This window comes from Gigantopelta aegis, chromosome 4 (genome assembly GCF_016097555.1).
Source record: "Gigantopelta aegis isolate Gae_Host chromosome 4, Gae_host_genome, whole genome shotgun sequence".
Classification (NCBI taxonomy): Eukaryota; Metazoa; Mollusca; class Gastropoda; order Neomphalida; family Peltospiridae; genus Gigantopelta; species Gigantopelta aegis.
The window spans coordinates 20,884,084-20,908,703 of record NC_054702.1 but is presented as its reverse complement, the minus strand read 5'-3'; the positions used below and the strand labels follow the sequence as shown (position 1 = coordinate 20,908,703).

General features: G+C 35.0%; 1 protein-coding gene across 1 annotated transcript in view; it reads right to left on the bottom strand.

Annotated features, from left to right (window-relative positions):
• The window catches only part of LOC121369669 (thioredoxin domain-containing protein 16-like), a 32,055-nt gene extending 7,435 nt beyond the window's left edge, over window positions 1-24,620 (bottom strand). The window contains exons 1-8 of the mRNA XM_041494717.1: window positions 24,352-24,620; window positions 16,454-16,536; window positions 14,319-14,389; window positions 13,205-13,279; window positions 11,299-11,420; window positions 5,548-5,638; window positions 4,609-4,774; window positions 2,899-3,059 (exon numbers count right to left, since the gene is read on the bottom strand). Coding sequence (XP_041350651.1) covers window positions 2,899-3,059; window positions 4,609-4,774; window positions 5,548-5,638; window positions 11,299-11,420; window positions 13,205-13,279; window positions 14,319-14,389; window positions 16,454-16,536; window positions 24,352-24,517 — 935 coding nt within the window. The 5' untranslated portion in view covers window positions 24,518-24,620. The remainder of the gene's footprint in view (window positions 1-2,898; window positions 3,060-4,608; window positions 4,775-5,547; window positions 5,639-11,298; window positions 11,421-13,204; window positions 13,280-14,318; window positions 14,390-16,453; window positions 16,537-24,351) is intronic.

The window sequence follows — 24,620 nt, the reverse complement described above, 5'->3', positions numbered from 1 at the left end:
CCCTTCCCTTACACACACCCCACACACACTCACAAACACATGACAAACACATGACAAACTGTTCACCATTAGAGCCATTTTTCATAACACAAATCAGACATTACTTGCATTTTATTATTTAAATTATTTATTTCAGTACATTTAACATGTTTCTGGTCATCCTGGCATTTGTAATACCATTAAATGCACATACCTCTGAGAAGTAACAATTATGGAGACAAGCTCTAGTCTATTTTAGAGGATATTCCCCCAATTCAACATTAGTCTCTAGTTTCACTCTATATAAACTTTATCCAGATGTGTTTCAGGTTTGTAGATTAACCAAACTTGGTGTCCATTGAAACAAGGGTCTGTGACTTTAATACTATATACCAGGTTCATCGAGTGCTAGAATGTGCTGAAATTTGTTTTCTTTAATGACACCACTGTGTCCAGTAGTAAATACCATTGATCTTACAACTCATTGCTTAAAAACTATCCAACTTGTTTTTACTCATTAGCTACGATTTTTAAACTCGTAAGAAGTTTGTTTTGTTTAACGACATCACTAGAGCACATTGATTAATGAATCATCGGCTATTGGATGTCAAACATTTGGTAATTCTGACACGTAGTCATCAGAGGAAACCCTCTACATTTTTTTTTATGCAGCAAGGGATCTTTTATATGCACCATCCCACAGACAGGATAGCACATACCATGTTCTTTGATATACTAGTTGTGGTGCACTGGCTGGAAGGAGAAATAGCTCTTTAAACTTGTAAGATAAATAGAGGATACTCCCGAGTGTCTTGTGATATCATAATTTATCAGCACGAGTTGTTAAAAGTATGAAATCCGAGGCTTGCCAAGGATTTTTATACTTTTATCAACGAGTGCTGGTAAATTATGATATCCCAAGACACAAGGGGGTATTCTTTTTATCATCCATTATCATTCTTTCCATTTGCGACAATTGTAAACAATGTCAGTAATGTGGGTTGAATGTCATTAATTTGGCAACGGTAGACTCGTTAACAGAACGACAGTGGCATGACGGCACTAATGATAGGTTTAGCGTGGAAACATATAACAGTGACGTAACAAAATCCTAGGAGAATATCACAGGAGATATCACAAATTATAGTGTCAGCGATATCTCCTACAAAAGCCTTTAATGGATGACAAATGGTATCCAAAGGCCACTTGGGTAGTATTGTTTATGTCTTCAATGCACATTCATGACTGATTCTTTTTGTTTATGACAACAGACTACATATAATCAGGGTTAGGTCCATGTTGACCATTCATGTGTAAAACCAAACTTAGGTTTGAAAACTGATCTCAAAAGTGAAAATTATAATATAAGCAAGATTGAAAAAGGACTAACTCAGAAAAGCAAGATAGAAAAAGGACTGTAGTTCACATAAGCAAGATAGAAAAAAGACTGCAGTTCACATAAGCAAGATAGAAAAAGGACTGCAGTTCACAAAAGCAAGATAGAAAAAGGACTGCAGTTCATAAAAGCAAGATAGAAAAAGGACTGCAGTTCACAAAAGCAAGATAGAAAAAGGACTGCAGTTCACAAAAGCAAGAGAGAAATAGGACTGCAGTTCACAAAAGCAAGAGAGAAATAGGACTGCAGTTCACAAAAGCAAGATAGAAAAAGGACTGTAGTTCACAAAAGCAAGATAGAAAAAGGACTAGTTCACATAAGCAAGATAGAAAAAGGACTGTAGTTCACATAAGCAAGATAGAAAAAGGACTGTAGTTCACATAAGCAAGATAGAAAAAGGACTACCGTATATCTTCGCCTATAAGTCGAATTTTTTTCACCCAAAAATTATTTTATAACTTGGGGGGTCGACTTATAAGAGGGTAAAAAAAATTCACCAAAAAATATTACTGTTTTGGGGATTATTTTAAAAAATTTATTGTTGAAGTATGCCATGTATTTATACTCAAATATGTTAATTTGACACATTTATTTTTTATAACCTTTTTTTTTTGGGCATTAGAACGGTTTTGGTTATGCGAAAAGGCGTACGATCTCACTCACATGCCAAGACAACAGTCCACTTAGTTAAATTAACAGTCATCACTAATAGTAAAAATGTAAACAATACTAACTACCTGTTGCCTGAGTTTATTTTGAAATCTGGTCACTGGCATTAATGGTTGTTCAAACAATGTTTTGGCGGTGATTAACTTCATGAATATTACTGAGCTTTCCCTTAAAATAGACTGATCTCTGCAGTTCACTATCTAGAGCAATAGGGACACACATCATTTGGTACAAAAACCAGTGTACTTTCCAGAGTTATCTCCTTACATGTATTAATATGGCGGCAAAACGTGATACTTTCAGTTTTATCGTAGTGATCTGTTGGCAGTGTTTATAAATAAAGTTGTTGTCTGTGCACAAAACCATCTGTACAGTACCATACAGTAACAGTCAAACAGCTTTCACTCTCTACTAAGAGAATATTTCGTTTTGATGCTATGTAATAATGATAGTTTGATTGGAATAGTCTGATTATATTGCGATGTACAAAACGTGAAAACCGAAGTTTGTAAAATAATTTTCTTTTGTTCAAATATTGTACATTATTGTTCTCATGTGCTGAAAATAAGAAATATTTCAATATTTATAAGTTGTTTTTCATGGGTCGACTTATAAACGGGTCAATAAAAAAATACGTTTTCAGGGCTTGAAATTAGGGACTCGACTTATAGCCGAGATCGACTTACAGGCGAAGATATACGGTAGTTCACATAAGCAAGATAGAAAAAGGACTAGTTCACATAAGCAAGATAGAAAAAGGACTAGTTCATATAAACAAGATAGAAAAAGGACTAGTTCACATAAGCAACTTAGAAAAAGGACTGTAGTTCAGAAACAAGAAAAGTATTACTCACACATTCACTGCCACAGTTCCAGCAATATCATGAACAACGTATTTCACACTTTCTGCGATTTCCATTACACGATTTCTGCTGGCAGCATCATAGAACAGCAGCAAACAATCTATTCCATCCTGACGACACTGAGGGACAGAACTATGTTCTGGGTATAAAAACTACAAAGAAAACATAATTCTACAAATTTAAATTTAAATTTTACTAAAATGTGCACTGGCGTAGGAAGAGGGGGGCAAGGGGGGGCATGTGCCTCCCTTTTCATGATCCAGTAGCAGAAATGATGGTTTATAATATATACATATACACATACAGACACACACACGTGTGTGTGTGTGTGTGTGTGTGTGTGTGTGTGTGTGTGTGCCCCCACCCCCTCTTTGGCACCTTCCTACGTCACTTACATGTTTTCATTACCAATGAATATCATCAATAGCTTTGATGCAATATACATGGACACTTCTGTTTGCACTCTTTAAAATATATTGTCCAAATACCTCAAAATATTCAAGTTTTATGTGCCATTTGTAAAAAAATAGGTCAACATACAAATGTAATAGCAATATTCACTCATAGTTAAGAATGTCATCTGCTTATGGAGTTTAAAATTATATTTTCTTGATTAGTTTATCCTGCTAAACTATAAATTTGACTAATCTGTCTGTATTAGATGCCGATCCAGTTTGTATGTATGACATCAGGAAAAAAACCTTAAAACTGTGTAGCCTAATCTGTTCTACATGAATAAATATATTAAAACTATACTTGAGATTGTTACTTTAATTTAACAACACCACTAGACTACATTGACTTATTAATCATTAGCTATTGGATGTCAAATATTTGACAATTTTGATGTAGTCCTGGAAAAGAAAAGTTAAAGTTTATTTGGATAAAGACACCACTAAATCACACCGATTTAATAATCATCAACTATTGGATGTCAAACATTTGGTAATTTTGACGTAAAGTCTTAGAGAAAGAAAGAAAGAAATGTTTTATTTAACGACGCACTCAACACATTTTATTTACGGTTATATGGCGTCAGACATATGGTTAAGGACCACACAGATTTTGAGAGGAAACCCGCTGTCGCCACTAAATGGGCTACTCTTCCGATTAGCAGCAAGGGATCTTTTATTTGCGCTTCCCACAGGCAGGATAGCACAAACCATGGCCTTTGTTGAACCAGTTATGGATCACTGGTCGGTGCAAGTGGTTTACACCTACCCATTGAGCCTTGCGGAGCACTCACTCAGGGTTTGGAGTCGGTATCTGGATTAAAAACCCCATGCCTCGACTGGGATCCGAACCCAGTACCTACCAGCCTGTAGACCGATGGCCTACCACGACGCCACCGAGGCCGGTAGTCTTAGAGAAGAAACCCTCTACATTTTTCCATTAGTAGCAAGGGATATTTTATATTCACCATCCCATGGATATCATAGTACATATCATAACCGTTGCTATACCAGTCGTGGTGCACTGGTTGGAACAAGAAATAGCCCAATGGGCCCACCAACACTGATCGATCGTAGACAGACTGTGCATGTGTTTAATTCATTCGTTATGTGTTTGTATCAATTATTAGGGTCCCTAGCTCCTAGTGGCTGGAGCCCTATTGTAATAATTAAAGAGTTCTTCTTCTTCCCACCCCTTACTACATGAAATGCACATTTCAAATCTTTTATGACAAGTGAAAGAACATACCACGGTGGGGTTAGTGACGGATCTCAGGTACTTGGCAAGTGATGGCAGATTCATACTGCCCCTGTACTTAACATTCTCACAGCCCGGGCCTGGTTGCTTGGAGTCCTTGCAGTACAAAATCCATATTGCTGCTGAAGATTTCTCATCTGTGGTCTGTTCCTCATCTCTACAACAGAGGGAATGAATGTTTACAGACAATTCAAAACATTGTTTAAGCCATCTGGAAGAGGTTTAATATATGATAGTCTGGCACATAAATTGGGGATTGGTAAAATCATAAAAATGAGGTATTATAGATATTTGGGGGATTCCATCAGATAACCTAACAATTCTAAGTCAAAATCTGATACCCATGGAAACAGAATTGTGCTAAATTTGCAGTGAAGGTTTGTCTGCTAAAGAAGAACCCAGCTGTAGATAGATATAGTCATGCATTTTTCCCCCACAGGACAGCATATACCATGGCCTTTAATGTACTAGTCATGAATCACCAATTAGAATGGGAAAACACCAATGAGTGAATACTACACTGATTCTAAGATGACCATTTTAAACAATGAAGTTTGTTTTGTTTAACAACACCACTAGAGCACATTGATTAATTAATTATCGGCTACTGGATGTCAAACATTTAGTCATTCTTTAAACAATGAACTCAAATCCCAGTCCAAAATCATTTGGATGACAGGAAATGAAAGAAGAAATAAAGTAGTGAATGGGGAAGGGAATGAAAGAGGAAAAGAAAGGTTGGAAAGGGATAAGTGGAGTGGCTGAAGGATTGAAAATATAAAGAAATGGATGGGGAAAGGAATAAAAAAGGGTGATGGGGATGAAGGGGAAACAGGGGAACAGAATAGAAGTGGCAAGAAAGGAAAGGAAAATGGAAGTGAAATACTTTTTGTTAATTCTAGAACACCGAGTGATGATGCAAAAACTTACGTAAGACCTTTAACAGACTCAAACTCTGTTGTGACAGCAAACACATAACGACTCTGATACGCAAATGCCAATTCCAAAAACACTCTGTGTTCTGTGAAAGATTAAACCAAATGTGTGAATAATCGTGTCAAACAAGGACGGTTTGGTTACAGGAGCAACACGTACATGTATGTTAATTGCACTAATTGCACCAACTGTAGATAGTGTTGGGAATCATTTGGAATTTCAACATCGATCATCAGTTATATAATTGGTTAGCACCAACCGATCAACCACTGTGTCTTGGGACAGAACTCTCTGGTGAAATCAGATATCATGCCCACAACAGGCATATTTGAACAGTTCTCTGACGGAAGCATGCCAAAAATTATCCACACCGATCAACAATCATGTATTGGACAGAGATTGTGCCACGACAGCCGTGCTTGAACAGTTCTCTGATGGAAGCATGCCAAAATTTATCCACACCCACACACCGATTATCCATCATGTCTGGGACAGAGATTGTGCCCATGACAGGCATGCTTTAACAGTTCTCTGATGGAAGCATGACAAACATTATCCACACCCACACACCGATCAACAATCGATTACACAATTGGTCCGAACTATAAATATAAAACTTAAGAAGAATTCACAGTGTAACCCCTCTAAAAAGGACACCCTCGGAACCAAGTAAAATGTTCAGTGTTTAGAGAGGTTAAGTTATGTACTGATTCTTAAAAAGGACTGTGAAAAATGTCCACTTTTGGGGGAATTCCGGTTTACAGAGGGTCCGGTTTTGAGAGGTTTCACTGTATTGAGGGGTTAGTGCCAGAACAGCTTATCTCATTTGCACTTCAATCTGAGAAAACTGCACTGAAAACTTTAGAATGCACTTAAAAATTGAAAACTTAATTTTTTCCTAAATATGTTGCTTTTAGATGGGAACAGTTATTTGTTTTAGTATAAAAGTTAAAAGTTAAAAGTTTTGTCAGATGATATTAATAAATCATGATGTAATTTGATGAAGATTTATTTAATTCATTCTGTCTCCTGGAACTTGAACACAAACAGCTCCAACCAGCATGCCAGAGCAAGCTATTATATAAACAGTTCTTCTTACAGCCCAGCATGTGACATATTGTATGAAATCTCAAGTCAAGAATAATGTTATCTTGCAGTGAGTCCACGTGGCATACAGTAAACTTTAAATTTCGCAGCATCTCTGAAACACCTAATTGGGTTTGTGTTACTAATACTTCAAAAATATCTTTGGATGGCAGACACTGGCAATCGTCATGTGTCTTTTGAGCTGTGTGCACAGTAACCGTATCCTACACTGAGATGGTGAATCCAGCTCCCTGGTATTGTAGCAGGTTGCTAGAAGCACTTAACAACTTTAGAAAAACAATTGGTCTAACAAAGAAAGTCTTCAAATCAGTTATAACGGATATATTTATTACACTAATTATTACATGAAATATAAGCTATCATACCAGTTGTAACAGATATATTTATTATACTAATTATTACACGAAATGTAAGTTATCAAAGTAAACTGCACCATAGTGCTGAGATACTGACTGAATTAATAGTTATTCAACACTTAAGATATGTTAATACATTTATTCACTGTTAGTACACATTAGCTTAACTGAACAAAATTAATTAAGGGCTAGTAGCTATATTCGGCATTTTCCGTTTAACGTTTTCTTTCATTGTAAAGTGTCTACTTTTTGACATGTTTTAAAAATATATTCTACAACTTAATGTTTTAAACAGCAATTTGGAGAGAATAAAATGACAAATATATTTAGAAATCAGCGTGTATCGATTCCTAGCAGAATGTGCAGTTTCATGGTTTTTGCTAAAATGCACAAAAAACTCATTGTGTGCAAGATTTTTGCATGTAACATGTGTCAGATATTACGGAAATAGTGTTTAACGTCATCTGTGATCAAAACTTACTAAAATAATATGACCGTAGCAAATAATTACCACAAGTCTACTGTCCAGGGGTGGGGAAAAGCCCTTTTTTCCCGGTCTGGGACCGATTCTTGATCTCTGAGACCGAAATTATTTTTTAAAAACGCGTGTTTGCCGGTCCCACTTTTGTCATTCTTGTCGGTCCGAAGCACCTGTCCATTTCTATTACTGGAACAAATTCCTATCGGTCAAGCAGACCGGCCAGCCCAGACATCGGTATCTCGTGCATGATTTAAAATAATAAATAAATAGTGGTCAATAGTGGTCTGGTGTTTCAGACGTTTGTGATTTTAAAGTCTGCCTAAGTATATCTCCAGTCACTGAAGTCGGACCTACAGTAGTGTCAATCGACTGCCACTAGGCTAGACATTTGTCAAAGTCGCTGAGTCGGTCAAGAGATTACACAGACATTAACGATAGCACCATTCTTGGTTTAGAGAGCCATCAATGTATTACACTCCAATTAAAACAAAGGACCCAGAATTTGCAACTGGTTACAATCAACATCTGTCAACACCTGTGTACGGAGCTCTGTCGGGTCGAGTGTCCTAGTCCGAAGCAAGAGGCTTTTGTGCAATACAAACTGCTTAAAATAGCATAAAATAAAGTGAAATAATCTATAAATGTATTTATTGTTGACTGTTCAATGTAGTGTATCCAATAATTATAAAGGATTTTAAAATTAACAAAAGGTTTCCACCTTTTTTTTAACAAGTGGGAGTAAGCAGAACAGCTACATGTACTGTTATCTCAAGAGCCAGTAGAGGTCAAATTTCATCCAATCAGTGATGACGTTATTACTCTCTTTGTCTAAACATGTGCTAGCTCAGGCTGTCAAACGCTTCAACGGTGCCATCTATTATTTATTCTATTATGTAAAATATATAATTTGTGGGGGTTTTCACTGATCATATGTGATTAAACATTTTTTTATTTTTTTTTCATGTTAATTGTTTTGCGTTCATGATTCAAGATAAAACTATACAAATATTACTGATTTAAAAAAAAACTATTTGGCAAATATCGTTTTTTTTTTGTTTTTTTTTAAAATTCCCCCCCCCCCCCCCCCACCCCCGTTGTGACGATATCAAGTGGGACCGATTGACAATTTTATTTTTCCCCACCCCTGCTACTGACCCTTAATTAATTTTGTTGAATATATTTTAAATATGTAAGTAATACTACTAAAGGTAACTGTTGAAACTAAAATTTATTGATTGATTTACTTTAAATTGCACAGATATGCACTAGTGTAGCCAGGGATTGGGTACAAGAGGACCTTGCCTTCTTAAATATACCTCTTTTTAAACTTAAGAAGAATTCAAATTACAGTGTAACCCCTCTAAACAGGACACCCTCGTAACCAAGTAAAATGTTCAGTGTTCAGAGAGGTTAAGTTATGTACTGATTTTAAAAAAAGGACTGTAAAAAATATCCACTTTTGGGGGAATTCCGGTTTACAGAGGGTCCGGTTTTGAGACATTTCACTGTAATACCTATACTATAAGGACCTGGAACGTATTCAGCTGGACGCTGCAAATGGATAATTTTACTTTTATAATCATTTAATATCTTTTTTCTTAATATTACACAGAAAAACAAACACCAAACCCAACATATTTCCATCATTTAAATTGGAGGAACAGTTACAGTTAACATTTTCCAACACAATCGATTATGGATTTTTATAATCGATCATCTCATCAGTTGAGCAAAACCAATCAATTTTTAAAAATTATAATAGATCATTAGAAAATCACTAACTATAGATATCTTGTTTCTTTTTTTTATACTGAGTTTTGTTTTATTTAACGACGTCACTAGAGCACATTGATTTTTTATCTTAATTATCAACGGCTATTGGATGTCAAACATATGGTCATTCTGACACTGTTTTTTAGAGGAAACCTGCTGTCGCCACATAAGCTACTCTTTTACTACAGGCAGAGAGGGATCTTTTATTTGTGCTTCCCACAGGCAGGATAGCACAAACCATAGCCTTTGTTGAAACAGTTATGGATCACTGGTCGGTGCAAGTGTTATACTGAGCCAAGCCAAATAAAACACCCATTAGATATTAGGTTCTTAATTTTCTTACAAACTTACTGGTGATAACACATGCATATATTATCAAATTAAATACATACAACTGGCTGCTCCTAGGTGATAACCTAGGCACCACAGCCATACATACCATCCAATAAAAAAAACACATTCAAAATTCATTCCTCTATTCATTATATGTATATTTACAAATTAATATATCTTCCGACATCAAGTTTCTTTTGCCTTTATAAAACGTGATTTAACCATTAACTTAGAATTATATAACATAAAATTAATAAGATTTTTAAAAAAGAAAATACTGAATAAAATGTTCCTTGCACATATATTTAAGGTACATTATAATGTTTAAATTTTCAGGTGTGCAAAAAACAAGACTATAATACAATATTAAAAGTACTATTCTGTTTATATTTTTATAATGTTTTCATAAAATATTTTTACATTATTAAAATTACTATTTATTTACATTTTCTAGCTTAGAATATGAAGATATCTATAACCAATGCATTTCTGGACATCGTAATGTTTTGTAGTATCTCAGTATTGATTTTTGTTTTAAATAATTTTTTACATACGAATAAACTAAAATAATTAAATGGGCCAAAGGTCATTCCAAATGCGTAATTTAAAAAGTAAGATACTAAGATTGTGTTTTTAAAAATCGTTAAAACAGGATGTGTGTTGATTTTGTTGGAGGAAACAAACAGAAGCTTTACAAGGGCTGAAAACTCAGAATATAATCCCTTGAAAATAAAGTCAGCTTTAGATATTAATTATTTATTTGATGAATGTAATATATTTATATTATTCATGTAAAATAATAACATTATCAATATGTAGATCTGAGGAGCAATAATAATCTTAAAGAAAAAAGACCTAGCTAGAACAAAACCCCCCAGAAATAAACAAAATTAAGGAATCTAATATAAAAGTGTATTAAACAGCATTTATATTATTATGCAACATGTACATTTGATATAACAAAGTGCAGATGCGGATATGCATTAGAGCATTCAGTCAGATTAAATAAACCAGTATGAAACTTTACAAACAGTAGTTACAGACTGCATGGGTTCCCCATTGTAAGTGTTAAATCACAATGGTAGCACATTTACAGATAACTAGGTAATTAAGACAACTGTTGCCAGAACAGGATCTAACAGACGCTATGGTAACAGATGCCAGTATATAATGAATGAGTGTGTACACATACACATAGCAGAAGTGCACCAGCTAATAATCCATTATTTTTGCTTCCCACCCACATGATAATTTCAGGAATTGTTTCGATTATATTATCAAAGATAAATATTCAGCTTTACAACCCTTACCATCTCCACTGCAACATTCTCTCTGACAAATATTGTAATGGTTAAAGATGTAAAACCAACATTTATTTTGCATTAAGTTTAGCTTAACAAAAATATCTTTATTAGATGATGTTGCATTGTATGTAAGGTTTTCTTTCTGTCCTGTCCAGAACCCTCTTTTCATTCAAATAATGTTATAACTAAAACAATGTTTCAAGCTTTGTGTAACTTAGTATTTACTCCTAGGCCCAATGCTGTATACAAACAGTATTTTTAGGTCTTTATAACCTTCAAAGATTTAAAATTATTTGCAATAAACAGTGTTTCGGACAGGACAAAATTGAGATCCTTGTATAAAATGGCCCAAGTGCTGTAAACACTAACTACTAAAATAAATAAGGCTTACCGTAAGTGCCAATAGCTTTATGGTAGGAATAAATAATATCATGTTTTCCTTTATGTTTTATTTCTAGTTCCAGCCTGCTATCAAGAGTCTGCACAATGGGAACTTCCATCAGCAAAATTACTCTGAAAATAAATTAACTTTTAAACACATCATAATTAGTGATGAAAAATAATTTTACCACAAAAGGTTTTGTTTATTAGCAAAAAGGTATCTTCTATATCAAACTTCCCACAGGCAAAGGAAGGTGTAGATGTGTGTGTGTGTGTGTAAGTGTGTGTGGGACACGCGCACACACACACACACACACACACACACACGCACGCACACACACACGCACGCACACACACACTTATAAATATATGTATAAATATATATAAAAAACCATTGCTGCTGCTACAAAATGGAGAGCACATGTCCTCCTGCTCCCTTCACTTCCACTTTTTTTTTTTTACTTGGTCAAAAAGAGAAATAGTGGAGTGATGCCACTTAGGCTACTTCTACTGATAAGGACGTTTTATATGCACTTCCCATTAATTTTGGCATAATTTTGGGACAGGAAAAACACTGAATCCATAAAGCCTATGACACACGATACATGTGCCTCGTATGAGAATAGCCGATTGTGACAAGAAATCATTAAGACTTCATAAGTTGCTATGCAACTGGTACGCCAAATGCATAAAGGTAACACCACACAATACAAGTGCCTCTTATGCAAACAGCCATTTGTGACAAGAAATCATTAAGACGTCATTGGTTGCTATGCAATCGGTACACCAAATTCATAAAGATGTCATCACATGAAGAACTTTGTTTTGTTTAACGACACCACTGGAGCACAATGATTAATTAATCATTGGCTATTGGATGTCAAACATTTGGTTATTCGACTCGTAGTCATCAGAGGAAACCCGCTATATTTTATCCTGATGCAGCAAGGGATCTTTTATAATGCACATTCCCACAGACAGGAAAGCACATACCACAGCCTTTGTCCAGTTGTGGTGCACTGGTCGGAACGAGAGAAAAAAACAATCAGTTGAATGGGTCCACTGAGGTGGTTTGATCCTGCAATGCAAGCACCTCAAGCGAGCACTCAACCAACTGAGCTAAATCCCACCTCCATAAGATACAAGTGCCTTGTATGAAAATAGCCGATTGTGACAAGAAATCATTAAGATTTTATCAGTTGCTATGCAACTGGCTATTCTCGTACAAGGCACATGTATCATGTGGCATCACATTTAAGGTGATTAATCAAGCAACCCATCCCAAGTGTTCATCCAATTAATTCTGTATGAACAGATTCTGAAATGAAAGTAATGATGCTTTGACAACGACTGTGGTGACAGCTGCTAGAAAACACCTCACCAGGACCTGATTCAACATAGGGAGTTATAGTTATTATCTGTACGACATCCCAGCATGTACCACGGTTTTTATTCTGTTTAACGTGTAAAGTACTATTTGTGTAATTAAGTTAATAAAGGACAATATTATTTTAAAAGGTCTCTCAATTTGAACAGACTTTTCAAATACCCAGCATGCACTAGTTTTAAGAAATTTTAAATAATTAAAATAACAAAATTAAACAAATATTCCAAACTGAAATAAAATAAAAATCAACCAAATGAAATAAAGTCAAGCAAAGTCAAAAAAAAACCAAAAAAAAAAAAAAAATAATAATAATAATAAAAAAAATATTAAAAAAACAGAAGATACAGGTAAGATGTTTTAAATTATAAAAAAAGAAGAAAAAAAAGAACTAAATAAAAACTAAATAAATAATAATAAAAAACATAACCCACCCACCCCATGAAAACAAAACCCCACAAAAAAATAAAACAACCCTAGACCATACATGTATTTGTGTTAATCTAATCAGCAGCATGCAATATGTACATACTGAAGAACGTTGGACATGATGCTATTAACATCAAACATAGTTTCCAGTTCAAGTCTCATCAACTCGCTGCCGTCTCTGAAAAATAATATGAGATAACATTTAAAATTATAAATCACAATAAACTGCATAAAAAATGTACCCACAATTACAGACCTTTTCCGTGAAAAAAATTGTGGAGTGATTAATTGCTCTGCTAACTTAAGATTATGGGGAGTCATTTAAGTTATTACCATACTGATACCATTGACATGCTAAGGGGAGCCAAAATTATTCTCCTTGAATTAGTTTTAGGGTGTGTGATGGAGTGACAGCTCCCATTAAAAGGCCAAATTACAGATTTTTGAAGCTATCGTAGCCTATGATACCACCACAGCCAATGATGTCAAGTGCTACAACACACTTCTTCTGAGTGATATCATAGCTTACGATAGTTTTACAATGTAGTAGTGCTAAGAGAGCTTGGCAAATATGGGTGCAAGTCTGTAGTTCCATACATTTTGTTTTTTTGTTTAAAGCCAAATGCAATTTGTTTTAGCAAAACAAAAAGCCATATTAAGTATTATATCAGGCACGGCGGAGCAGGGGGGCTGGAGGGGCTCTAGCACCCCCTCCCCTAAAAATATTATTGGTAGTAAATCTTAAAGCAGAGATGACTTTTACTTGTTGAATGCAAAAAATTGCATTTCAGGACATCTAGTTTTCAAAATTTTACAGGGGAACATACCCCTGAACCCCTTAGAAACTTTACTTAGCACCCTTGATCTTAGTCATCCCCCCCCCCCCCCCCCACCCCATGTCTACTTGCTTCCACCGTGCCTGCATATGGTAATTCCCTCAAAAGCTTTTGGATGAATTAATTTACTATGGATGTATACTACTACATGCAGCTAAACAAAACACAAGATCCCAACTATTTGCCACTATGTAATAAGTTGTAATCACAAAGTTTAACACTGTTATGCACTGCATGGTCTCTCTCTTTCTTTTTCTGTACTTGTTACATTTTTGTCAGGTGCCCAATATATTTAACTGAGCCACTTTTTAAAAAATCATATTAAACCAAGCATATAATTAATTAATTTCCAACTCCCTATGGTGAGACACCACAACTCACATGTACGTAATCAATGTGTGTTCCACATTCTTCTCGGAGCAGCCATCATCTTTTTCGACTGTGCAGTCAAGCTGAAATCCCAATACAGGCTTTCATCACAAATTCTGTACATGTTAGTCAAAACAGACATAGTGCACTACACACATTACATAATAATTAAAAGGTATAGAGCTACGCATTATAATATTAAAGGCAATTGAATACATAGACACAACCACGTGTGTGTTTTTTTGTTTTTTTTGTATTCCATGAGAGTATTTCCAGGCCTCTGAAAATTGCGAAAACGATCGTTTCATTTATGCGTTGCTCGCACAAATTTAATTTTGCGGAACCTATTTTTTTCAGGGCTAGCTCTGGGTCAGCAGAAAATTTCGCCAAATTATCCAGTTATTTTGTAATAAAATATCAATTATTACCTGAAATTATTCTGCCAAAATTAAAATAAAATTCGCCAACTGTTTTTGAAATTCGCAATTGGCGAATTTAGCAAGTGCCAGAGCTAGCCCTATTTTTGTTTGCGCAAAATTTGGAGCACCATTTACTTGGATACAACGGGTTACGCAAAAGTTGGAGCACCATTTACTCGGATACAACGGGTTACTTGGATTTATTTCTGCGTAATCGATAAATGAGTCATGCAGATTTTCAATTCGCAGAGGCCTGTTATTACATAACCTAATGTGGAATTCCATTTCCAAACAACTGGAAACACAACTAGCTAAAATCACCACTTTCAGCCATAAAATAATTTGAGGGTACATTATAATAACAAAAGAGATCATAAATGACCCTACTACAATAGGTGGTTATGGCAATGAAATCATTTGAAATTGCATTAAATTTTCATGAACTTTGAAATTTTTTAAACTGCAGTCCTCTTACTATAATCTTTATAAAAATTATTAAAATGTATAGATATTAATTTCCAAGATTTTAAGGTACTTTATATAATTTTACTATTCATACCCTCCGACAAAAAGTCTGAATGGGGATTTTTCAATGTACACAACTAGGTTGCCTGTGTATTTTTAATTACATTGTCTGAAAACTATTATAAAGGTTATGCAATGACACCAATTTGTGAATAAATTAATATTTACATAATGTCATAAAACATTCATAAATGTGCATCAGTTTTATCATTTCATTGTCAAGATTCACCTCTTTTTTAAGCCTAGAACAACAGTACATGTACCTGTGTATTTAACACGGAATCTTGAAATGTGAGTGCCTCAATAAGTATATAAATTTTGAAAAAGGTAACATTACATTACAAAAGTTTCATATTAATACATAGACCAAGGGCGTTGCCAGCTTTTCAAAAGGGGGAGGGGGGGGGGGTCGAAAATTATTGAGGGTTGCTCTGGGCATGCCCTCCCAGAAATATTCTGTATTTCTAGCAGCCAAATGCTGCATTCTAGTGTATTTTGGAAGGCAATTAAAAATATATGAGATATGAGCAAAAATAATTAGTTTTAAAAAATCATGCTAGCTCAAATAGGGGGGATGCCCTTGTAGACCAGTTCACTTAAAGATACATGTAGCATTAACCCAGCTCGAAACAAATATCAGACATGGAGCAAAGGAGTGGGTACTGAGGATGTGCACCTCTTGCCCAAACTTTGAAACAACCCACAGATCAACTGGTTAACAGATGAATGAAAGAACTTTCTTTTCTCTTTATTTACCTGGTGTGATATCTTGGTTGGCTGGACATTTCTGGAGATGACTGCTATATAAACTAGAATTCTGAGAGTATTGCTAAAGCAATACCTGTCCCCTACTGGACCAAACAAATTTTCATATCTCCTAAATTCAACAGTCATAACTCAGTGAAAATGGGTAAATCGCCATAAAAGTCAAACTTGATATGTAACAGTACATGATAAAGCTACAAAATTTCAGCTCAATATCTTGAGACATTGCATAAAAAAACCTACATGTACATGTGACAGACAGATGTAATGACGAATGGATGGAGATGAAACCTATAGTCTTCTCCGGTTGGACCGGTGGGAGACTAATAATAATGCATGTTCATTGTTAATGTACTTTGGAACACTGTAAGTGTTACTTTTGTAATTAGTGCCACTTGCATGCCACTGAGAATATCTATTCATAAACGTTGTACTTACCAGTCCTATTTTTGAGCCATAATTCTCCAGATACTCGGCAGATTTATCCAGTGCTTTAAAAAAACTTTTTATCCTTGGTAGTTCTGTAACAGAAAGTATAGATATAACATTGTTTATACAACATACAGACATATCACTAAGTACTGCTAACAACTCAGTGAATTGAGCTAACATTCGGTCCATAAAAAAGCAGGAAAGCAGTAGATGAGGGCTTGATATAGTCACCTGTGAAAAACAGCCCATTTTTAAACCCTAACAGGTGAAACAGAAATTTATCTTCTAAAAAGGGTGGGACATAGCCCAGTAGTAAAGCATTCGCTTGACCCGCAGTGGGTCCACAATCGATCTCCGTCTGTGGACCCATTGGGCTATTTTTCGTTCCAGCTAGTGCTCCACAACAAAGGACGTGGTATGTACTATCCTGTCTGTGGGATGGTGCATATAAAAGATCCCTTGCTGCTAATCGAAAAGAGTAGTCCATGAAGTGGTGACAGCTGTTTTCCTTTCTCAATATCTGTGTGAGAGGAAAACTAACCCTCTATGTCTGACACCATATAACCATAAATACAGGGGTCGAATTTTACGCTATTCCGCAAATAGTAAATTTCGAAACAGAATAGTAAAACAATTCTTCAAATATTCCTTCATGAAGTGAAAATAAAGCATGGAATACCGAAAATCGCCTGCGACTATTCCACTTACGCTTTTTCTTCATCTACATTTTTCTGCAGAACAAATCCTCGCAGTACTAAGACCTTTCTCATGTACTTACTGGTACAAAATAAATGTCTTTTTGATCGAGACTAATTTTTGGAGCGAGTTCATTTGTAATTCCAGCTAGTATGCAGTAATGCATAGACTGGTATATAAACAACTGTTCGTTACGCAATGTTATACAGGGCGACGTAGCAGAGTCAGGAAAACTAGTGGTACATTAATAATTGAAGGGATAGTACATTTTTAGACAGAATAGTGTTTTTTGAAATTCACTATTCCTTTGGGACAGTGGTAAATTTTTTTTATATTTCAACCCCTGAAATAAAATGTGTCGAGTGCATCATTAAATAAAACATTTCCTTCCTTCCATATCTTCTAAAATTGTAAATATTCACTTGCTAAAATTGTAGCACTTATCAAACTATAAATTGGAGACAATAACTATTCTCTCCTATTCTACCCTTGTACAATACACACACAAGTGCAGTATTTGTAGTAAAAAACGTGGTTCAACCCAGAAGTTGTTCTTGTGATTAAATTTGGAATATATCTAGTGACATTTGAGTGGATACAACAAACAATTTTTTTTTTATAAAAACACTAACTGGCAGAACTTTTTCCAAAAGACAGACCTATGATTATGATAATAATTTTCTCCCATCCCTAGCCATGCAAGACAGACCCATTTCATGTCAGCCCATGCAGAATAAATCTCTTGCATGGGCTATGACGTCACTGAATTTAACATGGGGTGTATTATGGCGTTGGTAATATATGACGTCATATCAATGCGAGTTGGTTAGTTTTAGATCAATATTTTGTTATTACAACCTTTATTATAAAAGCTATCATTGTTAATTTGTAGTGTTAAATTTTATTTAACACATGAAACAGATGCAACAAATATGATAGTGTCGTTTATTATAAAACGGTCAAATAAAGAAGTTACTTTTGCAGCCATCTTTGTTTGTTTGTGTAAAATAATGGTTTATTTATCAAAAGGATGTGTAAAAAAAACCCCTCCATCTTATGTGGTTATGTGGGATAGAAAAAGTATATACTATACCCTTAGTGATGGAAATGTCGACGCTGGGTCTCAGCAAACCTCGTCCTGGGTTGAAATTTCCAACACCTCGGGTGTACTTTTTCTATCCCACATGACCACCATCTTCATAAATCAAGGCTAATATTCGTTCCTCGTATTCAGCCTTGATATATGTAGTCAAGATTACTGATATCCACTACTAGCGCCCTCTATTGGAAGAAAATTTGTAACACCGATTATGTCCCTTACACGATGACATCACTGACCAATCACAGCATCGGTAACATGTGAAAATCTTGAAAGCAATATCAAAAATGAACCGCCGAAACCTTTTTTTTAACATATCGTGACAAACACGACACGTTTCCAAGGACGCTGACGCTGCCATCTTTGTTTACAATAACAAGGGAATCTATAAGGAGCGTTGCGATTCGTTGCAATCAGATCTCATCGCATCCAATGAAATTTAAGCATTTTGTGGCACGATTTCTTGACAACATGTATCAAGGCTGAATACGAGGAACAAATATTAGCCTTGATTTATGAAGATGCATGACCACATATGATGGAGTCTATTAATCTCATACATAATTTAAGATCCGATAATAGATTCGGCGTGTGTATGTGCATGCATGTGTGCCACCTGCCAGAGTATGACAAATATTTTGAAAAGTCACTAGCCACAGGGCTAGTGGGTTTGTGAAAACCACTAGCCCACGAAGATAAAGCACTAGCCCAAATTACTGATCAATTATAACTGGATTTTTATATAATTTTTGTAACATTACACATTTACGACTATAACAGTAAAATGAAATAAACACTTAAATTATGTTGTAACTTTCGTTTTGTCGTGTTGTACGTTTGGTCTTTTGTCAAGTGTGATCCCATCATTATTGTCCCGTTTTCGCTTTTGCCCTCTCCCGGGGAAAAATAATTGATTAAACTCATGGTTGGTATCTAAAACCACTATCAAAATAATTAAATTTAAATGAGGGTACGACAGTGATAGATGGTTCAGTGTATTTGGTAGTGGGTTATACTTTTAGGGCCTCCTATTCATGTTGCCAGGAACGGTAATGCCAATTGCTCAAATACAGGGCATTATTCCATGTCAGACCGATAACAAAAGAATAGAACGGCGACATGTAATCCATTGTTAATTTATAAACAAAAAAGGTATTATCTTGTATCGGCAGCTGTGAGACATTATCCGGTACGTTTATAGAATATGTCCGCCACCTAAATACAACCATTTACTATATACTAAATAACGAATATGTAATTTTCGATAATTTTAACTACTCTGACGATTACTAAAATAAAGCCAATAACTCGAGTTAATTTCTATTTTATTTTATTTTAGGAACTTTGCATTATTTTGTGTTTTATTTCAGGAACGGTTAGGGTTTAGTTTGTTTTAGGAACATAGGGTCGAGTGATTTTCTGTTTTACTTTATTTTAATTTAGGAACTTTGTCGGTCGATTGTTACAGAGGAGTGTTGATAGCCTACACAGCTACAGAGTGATTAGGGTTAGCAAGGGGGGCTGGCCCCCCCAATAAGTCTTAATGTCCATATTTTTTTATATATTTTTTTTTTCTAAATAAATAATTTTATTTTCTTTCTTTTTCACCCGCAAAAACCCATGCCCCACTTTTTTTAAGAATCCCCACCAAAAAATCCTGCGTTTTACAGAAGGATTAGTGGCGGACAGATTCTATAACCGCTCCCATTATCCAAACGTAATAGGCCAAGCCAAGTCACTGCATATGCGGTTACCATTGAAGTAAATTGTTTTCCTGATTGCCGATAACTATATGTAAGTGAAGTGTTAAATTAGAAAACAATAGGTAAATAAAACAAACACTGAAATTCAAAGCATGACTGGGGTTTACTTGATTGAGATTAACCTGTCGTCGCGATTGGTGATTTCCAAGTTAGCCTAAAACATAATTATGTGCGAGATTAACTACCACGTGACGTGTCCAACCAATCACAACACGCATGTCATTAGACTTATTTCCTGTGCCAGAAACTTGAAAGGGAAAAGTAAACAATGCATGCTGTAACCGTGACGATGTAAAGATGGCATGTTACCTAGTTCAAGTGGATTATTATTATATACTGATGATGTTGTTGATATTATTCTATGACAAACATCACAATCAAATTTATTAAACGAAATTTCAGCCGAGAGAAAAAAACCCCCAAAAAACAACAAAAATCCACGATCGAGCGATAAGGAGAGGGGGTGGGAAACCAATAGCCCTGCGGGCTAGTGGTTTTGCGTTTCTCACTAGCCCAAACTTAAAAACCACTAGCCACGGGCGTTGGGCTAGCGGATTTGTTGAACTCTGCACCTGCACTGAGTTGTGTCATTGAGCACCAGATCAATATTTGGGCCATTTTACGGTAATTTTTTGTGACGGACGTGACATTTTGACACCATAAAACTACATTTCTACAAAAACTTGTGTGTACTTTTCTCTACATTTTGTGTTAATAGAAACCATATGCATGATGTTTATACCCAAGAATGTTTATATTTTGTACTAGTATTTTTGGAATAAATTACATATTAATGAGTGTGACGGACGTGACATCATTTGGACACAAGATATTTTTGTTCAAGTTCAACCAAGAAACTCTGCTCTTCTATTTCTTCTATTTTAAATCCCAAGTATCATTTTGTTAGGTCACCAGGTTGTTTTACAATGACATACAAAGAAAATAAACAGACAGTTGATATAATTTAATAATCAATAATTAATCAAGAAAGGTACTGTGACGGACGTGACGTGACGGACGTGACATTTTGTCAATCAACCAAGTTACTTCATAAAATTATAGAAATAATGATAAAAAACACAATAATGATATCTGATTGAACTATTTAATGTAAACAAAATCATAGCTATACATGTATATAATATACTGGTAGAATAAAGGCAACAGCTGAATGAAATGTATTATGGTGAATTAATTTTTTGAAAATGTTGTACAATAAAGTAAAATTAAAATGAAAACATACATGTACATGTGTATCTCATATTTCCTCTAGAAAATCCAAGCACATTAAAATAAAAAATCCTAAGCCAATGAAATATCTAAGTTAAAAGCAAGTTAAAATGAAAATGTTCAATGTTCCTTCACGCAATATGATTCCATACATTAATCTTTCAAATTTCATTTTCTTTGTTCACAACACTTGTTCACTTAAAAATCCTGGTTTTTGTCAAGTTCATTCTATCACTGCTACACTCTGAGGGAATATGTATCTTTCGCAATTATCCATAGAAGGTGTTGGGAGTACTTCCATAACTTGATTCTTCATTACCCAAGCTTTATCCTCTTTCTCTGGAAAGGCAAAAATCTTTTTACTGCTTTCTTTTGCACGAAGAAAGGAGACCTCTATTTCTGAACCATTAGTATCTGTTATCAGTCCAGCAAAAATGTTGATTGACTTCCTGGTTTTAAAACTTACAAGTGCAAAAGAACCAGTATTAATACTGTTCACATAAGTTTCCTCAGCTGCATCACTGGATAATGTTGAAGGCTGTACCTCAAAGTTTTCTTCAGCTGTATCATTGACTTCATCATTCTCCATGTTTTCAAGATTGGGGAGAATCTTGCATCTCTTCATATCTTGGCCAGGGTTTAAAAATTGGGAATTTGTAGCATCTGCAATTGTCCAATTATCCACTGGCTTCACAAAGTGAATCGCCAGGGTGCCTGGTAACGCTTGACATGTGTACAGGTGGTTAATCCACTTAAATCTTGTAACAACATGTGCTTCAGATAGTATCTTCGCATGGATCACTTACTTTTGTAATGAATAATGTGAAGAACACCATTTAATCAATCAAAATGTTGGGAAATTTATTTTCTTGTGTCACGTCCGTCACAAAAAAAGTCACGTCCGTCACAAAATGTAATTTCAAATTTCATCAATTTCACATAAGATTTTTCAAAATCAAATTCTTCATCTTTTTAAATGCACAAAGAAGAAGGAAAATATATGAGTTTATATTTTTAACTTTGTTACTTTGAAAAAAAACCCCAACTTTTGTATCAAAAACGTGACAGACGTGACATTTAAAATTAAATATAAAATTCAAATCACTAATTAAATAATTTATTGCAAAAAATTGTATGCACATCTCACAAGGGTATGGAGGTTTCTATGAATATGGTAAAAATAATAATTATTCTACATTTTTAATAAAAATACTGAAGAAAACAGAATGTCACGTCCGTCACAATTTAATTATTTTTTTGGCCCCAAAAATGCCTACAAAGTCTCTCTGATGTAGTTTATATGTCCAAATTTTGCATATTCAGGACCCTTATGGTGTTTATGTTCAAATGATATAAAGTTTTGAATAAAATTTAATGATTTATATTTTCATAGTAGTGGACCAAACACCATGAAATGCCCCATTTATAAGAGGTAATATCAGAGATGTAAGGACCCGCAGAGTATATTTGAAAGTGAAAACTGGTGTAGCAACTGGGGGGGGGGGGGGGGGGGGGGGGCATATGCCCCCAATTTGGAAGCTGCAGGAATGGTTTTTATATTTGTACATGTATTTATATGTGTGTGTGTGTGTGTGTGTGTTTGTGTGTGTGTGTGACCCCACTTTTTGGCACCTTCCTACGCCTGTGGTGAGGAGATAAGCACTGTCAGTTCAATGGTTTTATGTGGGATGAAAATACATGTCAGGGTTCGGGGGTATGCTCTACCAATTTTTTTAAACTTCAGGTGTTAAAATATGGTTATTCCAGCCTTCTGAATAAAGTAACAGGAATAAGTGGAAGGGGTACCATGAACCCTGCACCCCCTGCTCTGCAGCCCTTGCTGTAGGTGCCCATTGTAACACTGTATACCTTCCCTTAAAGGGACACACCCTAGTTACGTTTATTTGTTAACCATTACGGCGTTGTTTTTCGCTATTAAACCCCATTTTTCACAAATAAAATTGCACTTTACTTACATTTTATTATTTAGAATACACATTTCCATTCACTGAAGTGCTTTTTGGTAATCCTGATGTTTGTAAAACCACGAAATGCACTTTTTGCATTTTTTCACAAGACGTGTTGTCGAGAAAAAAACGTTAAGCAAGCGAGGTCCAATCTATTTTTAGAGGGGATATTTAAATATGACCGTTATCATTTTGGTTCGGTTTGTTTTCTCATGCACGGTTCGCGCAATCAACATCCTATTTGTTGTTGTTCATTTGTGAGATTTTTCTTCACAGTTCGTGAACATTTTCAGTAACAATAAAGTTCAAACAAGTAAGTGTCTCAATACAAAACGTTACAAACCCTTAAAACCAATAATTTTGCTAAGTCTTACGATATCTGGAGAGGGGATACAACCAGGACAGAACAGTTGGAACATGTCCAGGAGAGGTGAAACGAACGCACCCCAAGTCTGTGAAATTTGTCGTGACATAGGCATTGTTGTGCTTCGAGCGACATCTACCGGTGACATCAGAATACTAACTTTCAAAATTATTTCAAGCAATTGGGACATGGGGATTCCCATGGTATTTATCGATATAAAACCTGCTTTTTCACTCCATTTGATAAAAACATGATCGAAGTGTGTTACAGGTTTGTAGATTAACCAAATTATAATTTATTTTCGTTGGATGGAACTAGGGTGTGCGGCTTTAATAGTGGTGGTGTCATTTTTAAATGTTGCATCCCCTCCCTAGAAAAATGCTGCATCTGCCCATATTACATGGTTAATGTAAAATGAAGCATACTATAACTATTTGATAATATTTAATTAAATTGTTTTTTAGTTTTTTTTCATTCTTCCAGATTTATAGTATTACTTTATTATCAATGTTAGGGAAAGTGTTTCTTATTAAAACAATGTTCCAGTTTACTTCCCGCTGCACTAACTATAGGATACGTCACTGGCAAGATCAAAGGAACCGACATCAAAGCGTGGTACATATCCTTTTTAATCTAAAATGTACATTTTTTTATTAAAAATTATAATAATAAAAAAATAAAAAAATCCCACCAAACAACCCCAAAATACGATTTAATTTTTCATGTCATTCAGTATAACACTATGTAATTACATCGTAAACAACAAAATTGAGATCAATGCTTACCTTTTTTGTAAAAGTAAAGAAGAGTAACATGCGTCGCCTGCTTGAAATTTTCCAAACTAGCAGATGTCAACGTCTGTACGTGTTGAAAACTGAACTGCACTGACGATAATACGTTGGAACATAAAAATGCTACCAAAACCACGGTCAGAATTATCTTACAAAACATTGTTACTGCCTACATATGTTTAAAAAGCAAAACTGTCAATGCTGCTGCTGTCAAAAACCTTACTTCCCCGTGCTACAGTTGTTGTTGATATTCTGCGTCAGAG